Source organism: Cnephaeus nilssonii (genome assembly GCF_951640355.1).
Source record: "Cnephaeus nilssonii genome assembly, chromosome: 21".
NCBI classification, from domain to species: Eukaryota; Metazoa; Chordata; class Mammalia; order Chiroptera; family Vespertilionidae; genus Cnephaeus; species Cnephaeus nilssonii.
This window is the reverse complement of record NC_137092.1, coordinates 12,253,639-12,265,192: the sequence shown is the minus strand read 5'-3', so window position 1 is coordinate 12,265,192 and position 11,554 is coordinate 12,253,639. Positions and strand designations below refer to the sequence as shown.

Genomic DNA, 11,554 nt, shown 5'->3' with positions numbered 1-11,554 from the left:
ACGTGTAAGAGGGCTGGTATAGGGTATTGAATAGAGAATGAGACTATTGGGATATTTGTTATTTTAAATTAAAGCATAGTTTGGGTTTGAAGAGGACTTAATAGGTGGTTAAGTCAGCCATCTCAGGGGGCAGCTTTGAAACTGGGCTCAGGGTAGGGGACAGATCTGGGCAAGATTCCACCATAGTTAAAAGCAGGCTTACAACTAGAACTCAGGCCTAGAGACTCAGAAACACCACTGTCCTCTCTGTTCATGAAACTTATTATAACATTTTAATTCATATGATAGACCTCTACCGAGCCTTTATTATATTTAAGCACTTCGGGTAACACATACCCATAGGAAATTACTCAACAATCTCGCAATCTATCAGGGAAGATAATGCATGTACATACATACTAGTATACACTAGTAGAAGTAGATAGTGACTGGTATGAGGAGGGGACAGGGAAGGACTGTGGCAGTTGGGAAGCCCCACTCGTGAAGAACTCCAAGTGATGGCACATGATATGAGCTACAATGGAGGAGTATTTGGACAGCAAAGATGGGAAGGAAAGAATTTCAGAGGGGGCTGTGTAAGCAAAGGCCAAAGTCACGTTGCAGGAGCTTGAATTCATGTAGAGTCATCCTATGAGTCACAGTGCTGTGTAGTACTAGGAGTGGGTAGATTGCAGTCATTTCTAAGATATCATTTTCCAAAAGACCCACTCTGGGTACTTGTCAGTAAGGGTGTGACATGTCTGGGGAAGAAAGGGAGCTGGGAACGAATTCCACTGAAATGGAACCAACAGACTGCCTTTAAGCTCCTCCCCCTGAGAGGGCCCAGAAATTATCAAAACATATTTTACTCTCAAATTTAAGAGGGCAGCCAGGGGAGAGATGAGGCTCACTCTTGTAAAGGCTCTGAAATTAAGCCTACTTGGCACTGAACGTGGTTTCTTCCCTAGCTAATCCCTGTTTAAACCATCTGTTCTGTCTCTAGGTCCAGCCTCCTTTGAACCATGAGTTCCCACCAGAAGAAGCAGCCCTGCACCACCCCCCCACAGCTTCAGCAGCAGCAGGTGAAACAGCCCTGCCAGCCTCCACCCCAGGAGCCATGTGTCTCCAAAACCAAGGAGCCATGCCACCCTAAGGTTCCTGAGCCATGCCACACCAAGCTGCCAGAGCCATGCCACCCCAAGGTTCCTGAGCCATGCCACCCTAAGGTTCCTGAGCCATGCCACACCAAGCTGCCAGAGCCATGCCACACCAAGGTTCCTGAGCCATGCCACACCAAGGTTCCTGAGCCATGCCACACCAAGGTTCCTGAGCCATGCCACACCAAGGTCATTCCAGCACCAGTTCAGCAGACCAAGCAGAAGTAATGTGGTCCATGTCCTTGAAGAACCAACCACTGAATGCCGAATCCCCTCTCCCATTCTGCTTATTTGTCCCACTTGCCATTAGCATGCTGTCACCCTAAATCATAATCCCTCCCTCTTTGCACCCTCCAGAAAGATGTCCCTCACACTCAGTTTGGAGGGCTCCTGAGCCCAGGGCTCATCTGAAGAGTGATTTTTTGGAGGGAGGAGAAATCAAGTGACTCTTCCCTGCTCTGCCCCCATTAAATCATTTGTAACAATATAGCTGGCTACGTGTGTCATTGGCTGACTCAGCTTTTTGCACTGGTCTCTCAACATGAAGTCAGAACTGCACACATCAGGGCTGGTTAGAAGGGCTGCTGTCAGAAGGTGCCTGATGCAGGCACTGAGGACATGCAGATGTGTACGTGTGACTGTTGTATTCACCAGATGTTCCTGGGCTGCCAATGGGAGAGCGGTCAAGGCCACCCAGAGCCTGTTACTCTGGGCAGCCTCAGCCAGAGCAGGGCTTTCTTTTTGCCCCTGAGTGCATCATCTATAGATGGTCCCTGCTTCAAGCCCTCTCTGCCTCTGAGTCCTTGTTCCCAAATAGCCCTCATTCTGTCCAGTTTATTCTATTATTTATTATTATTATCATTATTATTATTCCAAAAAATAGTGCTTGTACATATTCCAACGTGATTATCTGTTCTTCACTCATCCTCCCTTCCTGACGCCACAACTCATGGAAGGCAAGCACTTAAACACTCACTCTCAGACACAAATACACACACACATACACACCTACCCCCACACTCATGACAGAGAAACACATACAGGTAGACTCACACACACACACACACACACACACACACACACACCACATCACACACTACACACCACACAAATCCCAAAAATCACACAACACACACACATGCGTGCTGATTATCTTTCACTGAATGCCCAATCTGAAGACCTCAATGCTGCAGGAGAGTAGACTCCACAGTGCCTGCCCTAGGAAAAGCTTAAGAGGGGTGATCTTTACCTCTTTTCCTATGTAAACTTACACTAACACAACTCTCATTGTCAATACCATAAATTGAAAATATTTTTATTGTTAACACTTGTTTTACATATTTTAAAAAATTAAAGCACTCCAAGATGTTGATGAGGTAGAGGAAACATTTATTCCAGAAACTTCATGAGTCCTGCAGCAATTTTCCAGGCCAGCAACCCCAAAGGGTGGGGAGAGGATCACAGTGAAGTCTTTAAAAAAATGATATCCCCTATAAACCCCATTACAATCCTAAATCTTTTTGTGAAAAATCCCCCAGAACACCACTCCCTCCACCCCACTCACAACCAAGGACTCCAGTCTTGCCCATTGCCTTTGAACCTGTGACCTCAAGGTTATCTAGCAGAGGTAGAGTTCTCCGACCGGTCTGAGCTCCTCCTCTTCCCTCAGCTCCTTTCTCTCCATTTGTAGAATGCCATTCACCCAGCCAACAGCAGAGGGTAGGATACTGTGTCTGTGTGAGGAATTTGAGGTACAAACTACACACAGGAGATAAACTGCATGTTTCTGGCTTGGATGCAGATGTCACCTGTGCGGATAAAGAAATGCTCCTTTGGTTCTCTGCATGGGTAGGTCTTGGTTTCCTCTGTCCCAGCAGCATCTTGAGTCTCCACGTGTGCGGAAGAAAACAGAAGACAGTATCTGGTTTAGATGAGAACTGTTCAGTTAGGGGGTTCCCACTGGGCTGCAGGCTGTTACCATGCTGGGACCTAGGCTCAAGAAAAGAAAGAGTCCAAGGAATTATGTGGGAACAGTCTATACAGTCATGACAAAAGAGGAAGGCCCAGAAACTTTTAAAGTTACCCAATATCGTCCACATTCGGGTCTCAAGCAAGGCCTAGGCCACTGACATGGGGAAAGAAGCAGCCTCCTAATGCCAGGAAAGGGGCCAGGGAAGGTCAAGGCCCCTCTGGAAGCAGGACTCTCTCTCAGAGTGATGTGACTCACGCTCTGCAATGGGGGTTAGTCTCCTTAGTGCATGCACACTGGTGAACAAACCAAGCTTCTCTGAAGGGCGCAAAGAGCCTTAACACCCAGACACTGAGTATGTTGTCCAAACAAAAAGGAACAACAGGATTGGGTAAAATTAGAAGTCCTAGAGGCTGATGCCAGAGAGGCTTTTATAAGAGTGAACAAGATATCAGGACAGGGCAGGAGAAAGCCCAAGCAGGAGAGAAAAATAGAAAATGAGAAAGGCATTTCTTCTAGAACCAAAATCCAGAATCAAGATAGGACACAAGAAAGACCCAGATTCGTACAGAGGAGTAGGTACTTCAGGACATAAGAATCCCAGGTGAAACAGCAGAGTCTGGTCAAAGCTCCTTCTGTCAGGGGTCCCTGAGAGATGGTTTCGGACCTGGACCCAACCCTAGAGGAGAGCTAATGTGATACCAGGAAGTAGAGTTTAGGTATCATGGTGGCACTGGAACCATCCCAGAGGTAGGTGACTAGTCCAACACTAGCAGAGAGAGAAGAAGATGGGTGGGGAAGGAAGCAGAGGAAGAGGGCGATGAGCCCTCACCCTCTTCTCAGATTATATCATGAGACCTGTCATAAGAAAGTGAGTCATTTTCAAGTAGTTGCTTTATGATTATCAAAGCAATTTATAGACATCTCTCTAAAACAATGATTTTTCTATCTCTCCTCCCTTCTTTCCTTCCTTCCTTCCGTCCTTCCTTCCATGAAACTACACATCCATCACGGGAAATGACAATTTTCCATTGACTGAGCATCTACCAGACTGGTGTGAGGATAAGTGCAAATAGACCTTTGGGTAACTGATGGAAGGACCTCATAGTATTGGCTCTGCCTGAAGGTTCAGGTTCATGGTAGGTAACACAGGAGTAAAGAAGTTGGAAGGGAGGAGCCATTCACATACTTGAGTTTTAAGGATGTTTGGATTTCTCCAGGGGCACACCTAGCAAAAGATTGCATGTTGAGGTCAACTCTGGGTTAGTGACCTCTGTTTCATCTTACCATGATCTGAGGACATTACTGGTGTATGATAAAAGAGAACCCATGAGAGGCAAGGTCTTCAGGGCTGTGCATCATGTTGAACAGACCCAGTCAATCCTGGCTCTCCATCTCCAATGACATCTACTGTCCTTGGTCAACATGGCGTCTTAAGTCTCTCACCAGAGTAAATACAGTTCATTTCTAAAGCAGGCATTTTAGCCTTTCCTTTCCTCACAAAGGGTATGCTAAGAAATGGAACAGCATATTGTTCATTTATTGTCACTTACTGAATAGTCACTTAAGTGAAGATCAGATGATTCACCTACTACTCTTCAGAGCCTCCCAGAAGAACCAGTAGTGCCTATTGTTCATCTCCACATCCACTTAGAAAATTAAGCAGAATTAATCTAAGCTAAAGACTAGGTTTCTGTCTAAGAAACACACTTGTTCCTGGTCCCAGAATCCAGAACTTCCCCCTGACATAACTCATCACCACCCAGGAATCCTGTTATCCATACCAACCTCATCACAAAGGGTAGACAGTGGGACCAAGCCCAGGGTGATATCTTTGTCCAAGAGTAAGTGCCAAAAAATGTTAAGCCAGAGATTTTCATTACAAAAGCTGGAATAAAGATAGAGCAGTCCAAAAAACACTTCCACTTCCTTAAGGCAAGGCTCGTACTCTGTATAAAATACTAGCTGGCCAGAGACTCCCCACCAGATCCGAGAGGCCAGACAGCTTAAACTTTTCTCTGTACCAGGTGAGTCTCTCTACTTGAAATTTCTTAATATGTGCCCAATTGTATTTTATTTGTTTGGAGTCCGTTGGTCATGCTAAAAATATATTTACTTCAAATGCAATGGTAATTTGTATTTAAGGTGACATTCAGGTCTGTGGACTTCCCACTCAGATTGTAACTATGAAACTTGGGATAAAAAAAGGGGGAATGGTTTCTGTAATGATGATTTGTTCAGTTACAGAATAGAGACTACACCATGTCCAGGTTACTTTTAGTGACTTTTAATACTTCTAATCATTACTGAGTATTTGAAATATTGTGACACTGATGATTTGGATGTTCAAAAGATAGGATTTCTTTACTCCATGAACTTACTATCCATCAAAGAATATAGAACATGGGCATAATTTACAAACATACTTCAAGAAAAGTGATTAACAGAGAGGACAAGGCAGGTATTATGCTGTGGCAAATGAGGAAGGTGACTTGGATTTGGCAAAGAGTGTCTGGGAGGATGGGTGAGCATGTGTGGAAATAGCATCAGGATGGAAAGCCTTCCATAAAGCATGCACAGAGGGGACGATGTGGACAGAGGGTCAGAGGTGGAATCATGTGGCTCAGGGCAGGTTGGTGTGCAGTTTTCTTAGGAGAGCTATGTGGTGCACTTGAGAGGGTAGATCTTAGACTTTTGACTTTATCATCTTCCCAAATTATTAAAATCCTGGGGACTCAATCAATCCTGGGAGCCAATGTTGTGTTATGCGTCCAATGTAGGTTTTCAGAATCATCAGGACGAAAGGAAGGATAGGCCAGGGGTCCACTCATATAGAGCAGAATAAAGCACCCTTAAGCTTCTCTCCTTGAAAGGGCACAGGGATCAACCAAGTTTCCATTGATTCAGGAGAGAGAGAAAGAGAAAAGAGGCTCTCACATCTGAAGGGACATACTAGCAGATATATTGAATGTTAAATTTGTCTTTTTCCTTGTTTCACCAAATCACTGGGTCAACTTTTCTGTCTCTAGGTCTAGCCTCCTTTGAACCATGAGTTCCTACCAGCAGAAGCAGCCCTCCATCCCACCTCCCCAGCTTCAGCAGCAGCAGGTGAAACAGCCCTGCCAGCCTCCACCTCAAGAAACATTTGTTCCTATAACCAAGGAGCCATGCCCCACCAAGGTTCCACAACCGGGCCCCACCAAGGTTCCACAACCGGGCCCCACCAAGGTTCCAGAGCCATACTACCCCCAGCATCCTCAACCTGGCCAAACCAACATTCCACAACCGGGCCCCACCAAGGTTCCACAACCTGGCCCCACCAAGGTTCCAGAGCCATACTACCCCCAGAATCCTCAACCAGGCCAAACCAAAGTTCCAGAGCCATACTACCCTCAGCATCCTCAACCAGGCAACCCTGAGTTTCCTGAGAAGGGTCACACCAAGCTTCCTGAGCCAGTTCACCCTAAAGTCCCTCAGCCTGGCCAGTCTAAGATCCCTGAGCCAGTTCCTACAAAGGTTATTCCTGGCCCAGCCCAGCAGAAGACCAAGCAGAAGTAATGTGGACCACAGCCATGCCCTTGAGGAGTTGATCACCAGATGCTGAATACCTTCTTCCCTTCTGCTTCTGTGTCTTGATTATCTGTAGACCTTGTAATCAGTATGTTCTCACCATCAGTCAGAATCTTTCTCTTATTTGCATCCTAAAAAAAATATTTGCTATGAGACTTTTCCTTGCACACTCTGAAGAGTCCTCTGAGCCTCTGAATTATGCGGAAGGCCTGAGTGGCTCTGCTGGTCCTAAGTCGCTCAGGGCTCATCTGAAGAGTCAGTCTGGATGAGAACAATGCCTGTTTCCTGCTCTGTCCCTATTAAAGCACTTTAATCCCACTCTTGGCTGCTTGTCTTAGTGAGTAAATCTGCCCCTTCCTGTTCTATCACGAGTAGGACCTGCAATTAGAGAGGAGTTGGTGTAGGCATCATCTACCTGTCCTGTTACTGTGTACTTCCATGAGTGTGTGTGTGCGTGTGTGTGTGTGTGTGTGTGTGTATGTGTGTGTGGGTGTGTGTGATTACATTTAAGGGGCATCTAAAGAATGACAATGGCTCTTGTGTAATGGAATCCAAAGCCTGTCACTTTGGGCATCCACACCTGGAGCAGGGCTCTCCTCTGGCACTGGACTGAGTCATGCCTCAGTCCCACGGTGCCTGCTCCAAGCCACCTCTGATCCTGAGGACTCTGCCCCCAAGTCTCCTGCTTATTGCCCAAAACATCAGTGCTACATACTTGAACCCAATTATTCTGGTTTTCTTCATTCATTTTACCTTCCAGACATCCAACACATACAGACACACACTCACAAAGAGGCACATTTATTCAAGTAGCCACACACACCTAATTATCCATACAGCTCAGTCCTCATTAGCTCAGACAATGTTATCTTTTGCTGGGCACCCATCATGTGCAGGGAGGCCTGATACTATCTATACCAGGAAGAAGGAGAGGAGGATACACAGTGTCTCCCCCTCAGAGAATTTGTAGGCTTCTCTGGGAGATACAATATTCAGGTCCTCATATAAACATATATACAACCACATGCACCCACTTCAGATAGTGTTTCTCCCAAAATAAACCACGGACAGCTATTTATCAAGAGATTAGAAAAAGGAGCTGAGTTTGAAGAGATTACAAGGAGGAGTATGTGATCCAAGTGAGGTGGATAACTAGCCATGAACTTGTGGAAAGCAGATCATTAAGCTATAAAATGTCAGGAGTGAAAGGAGAGTTAAATAGCACCTAGCACAGCCCCTGAATTTCCAGATAAGGAAACTGATATCCAGAAAGGAGAAGAAGATTGAGACCAACCAGAAATTGTTTCTGAATCACACCCAGAGCCCAGTTTTCTATATATCTAGACCCACACTTTCTCCTGCAGCCACTTTTGATCTCAAGAATGACCAATAGGTTTGCAGGTCTTTGTTGAGTGGATTATGGATTTTAGGGAGCTTTTTTCCAAAATCAGTAAAGCCAACATAAAATTTCAGAATAGCTGCAGTGGTCACTGGGAAGTGAAGCCCATTTCTTGACAAGGTTGATGGTCCATAACACCAAGCAGGTGTGAGGCGGGTGACAAATAGTATCTGAGTGACGTGATGCACAAGCACTCCAAACAGAGTTGGCAAGAACTCAGAAATCTTTGGAAACTATACGACAGAAACTGTCCAACAAGTTATTACAAGGTGATGAGTAGTTGTCACACTGGCAGAAGGGAATGACGTATCTTGGGTCTGCCTGGTATGCACATTTGAAGTGGCTTCATATTTCTGCTGATTGCAATAGTGGAAGAGTCTAGAGATAACTCCAGGTCATTCACAATTAAATAGGCTGATTCTTAATGGAGAAATGGACTCTGTAATATACAGATTTTATAAATACAGTTTAAATGTCATAAAGAAGAATTTGGCAGGAAAGAATCAAAAGGTTTAAAGATCTACCTGCCTCTTGAATGATCATTTTATTCCAGAATTTTATTTTTAGGAAATATTCATGCATGTACCCAAATATTTTATACATGAGGATATTTGTTTCAGCATTGTATCTAATGTAAAAAAAGTTGATAACACTTAAATGCATATCAATAGATAATGCAGCAGCGGATGAGATGTCTATGCTGGGATTATACTACAGGCATTAAAAAGATTGTTGTAGAAAAATGATTAGTCTTATTGGGAAAAGTTCAGATTATATTATTACAAAAGCAGATACTAAACAATATAAGCAAAAACATCTTTTTAATAATGGATGCTTGTGTCTGAGTTTACAGGAAAAAACCACATGCACCCACTTCAGATAGTAAAGCAAAAATATCCCAACACTGAATAAAGCAAAATGTAACTATCGCTATTTCTGGCTGCTTATATGTTAGTGCTCATTTTTTTAATGGTTCTGTTTTTCCACTTTATGCATTACACAGTGTTATTTGATTTTTGTAGAACTTTTAATCCTGATATTAGAAAATACAAAATCAGTGAAGATGTTGCTAGAATAATTGTATGTTCTGCCAATCAAGAACATTCCTGAGGCTCTGCAGCTGGTCCCAGGTCAGCAGCCCAAGGGTGAGATGCCACATCCTGGTTGGGGTAGCCCATATGTCTCATCTCTCCACACAGCTCCATCCCAATTTTGATCTGGAGGGTACACTGGAGTCAACAATCGACTCACACTCACAGCCCAAGGACCTCAAATCCTTCCCACTAACCAACAGCTGAAGCCACCGCGATTTATTATTTTTATTTTTTATTTTTAAATATATTTTATTGATTTTTTACAGAGAGGAAGGGAGAGAGATAGAGAGTCAGAAACATCGATGAGAGAGAAACATCGATCAGCTGCCTCCTGCATACCCCCCACTGGGGATGTGCCCGCAACCAAGGTACATGCCCTTGACAGGAATCGAACCTGGGACCTTCCAGTCCGCAGGCTGACGCTCTATCCACTGAGCCAAACCGGTTTCGGCAAGCCACCAAGATTTAAATGAGGTTCCTCAGCCTAGCCACACCAAGTGATTCACCCTAAGGTTCCAGGTTACTATGGGCCCATCCCAGCAGAAGATCAAGCAGAAGCCATGTGGTCCACAGCCACGCCCTTGAGGAGCTGACCACAGGATACTGAACACCTTCCCTTCTGTTTCGGTGTCTTAACTGTCTGTAGATCTTATAGTCAGTATGTTCTCACCCTGAGTCACCATATCTTCCTTACTTGCATCTAAAAATATGTGCTATGAAACCTTCCTTACACTCGCTTTAGAGGTCCCATGCACCTCTAAATTAAGCAGGGGTCTTAGTGGTTTTGTTGGTCTCAGCTGCTCAGGGTTCATCTGAGGAGGGAATCTGGGAAGAAATGCATGTTTCCTGATGTCCCTCCATTAAATCACTTCTGAGTCCTCTCCTGACTGTATGTGTTATTGGGTGACTCTGCCCCGTTTGCTGCCATTCCATCATGATAGAACCTGTCATCAGAGAGGAGTTGGTGTAGACATCATCCATCTGTCCTGGTACTGTGTGTGTTTCCATGTGTGTGTGATTACATTTAGAGGACATCTCAAGAATGGCAATGGCTATTGTGTAATGGAACCCAGAGCCTGTCACTTTGGGCAGCCACGCCTGGAGCAGGGCTCTCCTCTGGCACTGGATTGAGTCATGCCTCAGTTCCATGAGATGGTGCCTGCTCCAAGCCACCTCTGATCCCGAGGACCCTGTCCCCAAGTCTCCTGCTTATTCCTCAAAACATCACTGCTACATGCTTGAACCTAATCATTATGCTTTTCTTTACCAATTTAACTCACAGGAACAGATTTATCCAGTGACTTAAAACTGGAGGGGAGTTTTAGGCAGGGATTAGGGATACATGGTCCAGGTGAGGTGAACAATCAGCCACAGTGTTGGGAAAGAGCTGGTCATTAAGATTTAAAATGCCAGGAGTGAAAGAAGACTTAAGAGCATCTAGTACAGCCATTCCATTTTTCAAGTAAAAAAAAAAAATGATATCAAAACGTTAATTAGAGTATCCCAGAATTCATCTTTTTTTTTTTTTTTTTTTGCATCACACATGACACACTAAAGCCTGCTAAGAGAGCTTTCCTGTCTTCAAAAGCCTCTTATATGTGACTTTAATCCACCTTTTAGGTATCCCTTCCTGTGTAGAGTGGACATTTTCAAGAAAGCCCACGAAATGTAAGTGGCATTCGGGCGCCTGAAGAAGCGCTCCTTGATGCATCTTATTCTGAGCTGATGGTTGCTGCCGACTGAAGAGGCGCCCTGGAAGAAGAAAGATTCATCCTTGTCCTAATGACGGCTGACAGCAGAAAGTAAAAGCAGAGGATAAACTTACTTTCCTCGGCTCTTGCCTCTCTTCCACTTACTCTCTCCAGTCCAGCCACACAGCGTCCCTGGAACATGCCAAGCAAGCTCTGGCCTTGGAGCATTTACATCGGATATCCTCTTGACCTGGAACTGTTTCCACAGAGAGCCCAACAGCTAACTTTCATCTCCCTCAAATCTGTTCAAACATCACATCCTCAATGAGGCTGCTCACACACACACACACACACACACACACACACACACACACACACCACCTCTTTGGTGCTCTCAATTGCTTACATGGGTATTCCTTTTTTTTTCATAGTATTTAAATAATTTGCATATTCATCATGTTTCTTTATTGCTTCTTTTCACCCTCCCCTATAGTATGTGAACTCCACAAGGTCAGAGATCTTGTTATTGTTCATTGATACACCCCCAAGTGTCTAGAACTCTGCCTGACTTATTGTAGCCACTCAAGAATCAGGTGAATGAATGAATTAGAGGAGTTCCTTTGAGCTATAGTTGAGAATCCTCAAAATTGTCCATTGTCACCAGCATTTGTTGAAACTACAAGGTTAGACAGGCC

At 44.5% G+C, this 11,554-nt stretch overlaps 2 protein-coding genes across 2 annotated transcripts; both read left to right on the top strand.

Moving 5' to 3' along the window:
- Nucleotides 1-1,001: 1,001 nt before the first annotated feature.
- LOC307093283 (uncharacterized protein) lies at nucleotides 1,002-1,364 on the top strand (the record flags this gene model as incomplete). The annotated part of the gene is made up of 1 exon (XM_079761259.1): nucleotides 1,002-1,364. One exon carries the CDS (start codon nucleotides 1,002-1,004, stop codon nucleotides 1,362-1,364), a length of 363 nt encoding a protein of 120 aa, XP_079617385.1.
- Nucleotides 1,365-6,153: 4,789 nt separating this feature from the next.
- On the top strand, nucleotides 6,154-6,663 carry LOC307093281 (uncharacterized protein; the record flags this gene model as incomplete). The annotated part of the gene is made up of 1 exon (XM_079761257.1): nucleotides 6,154-6,663. The coding sequence occupies one exon, from the start codon at nucleotides 6,154-6,156 to the stop codon at nucleotides 6,661-6,663; it is 510 nt and encodes a 169-aa protein (XP_079617383.1).
- Between the last annotated feature and the right edge of the window lie 4,891 nt (nucleotides 6,664-11,554).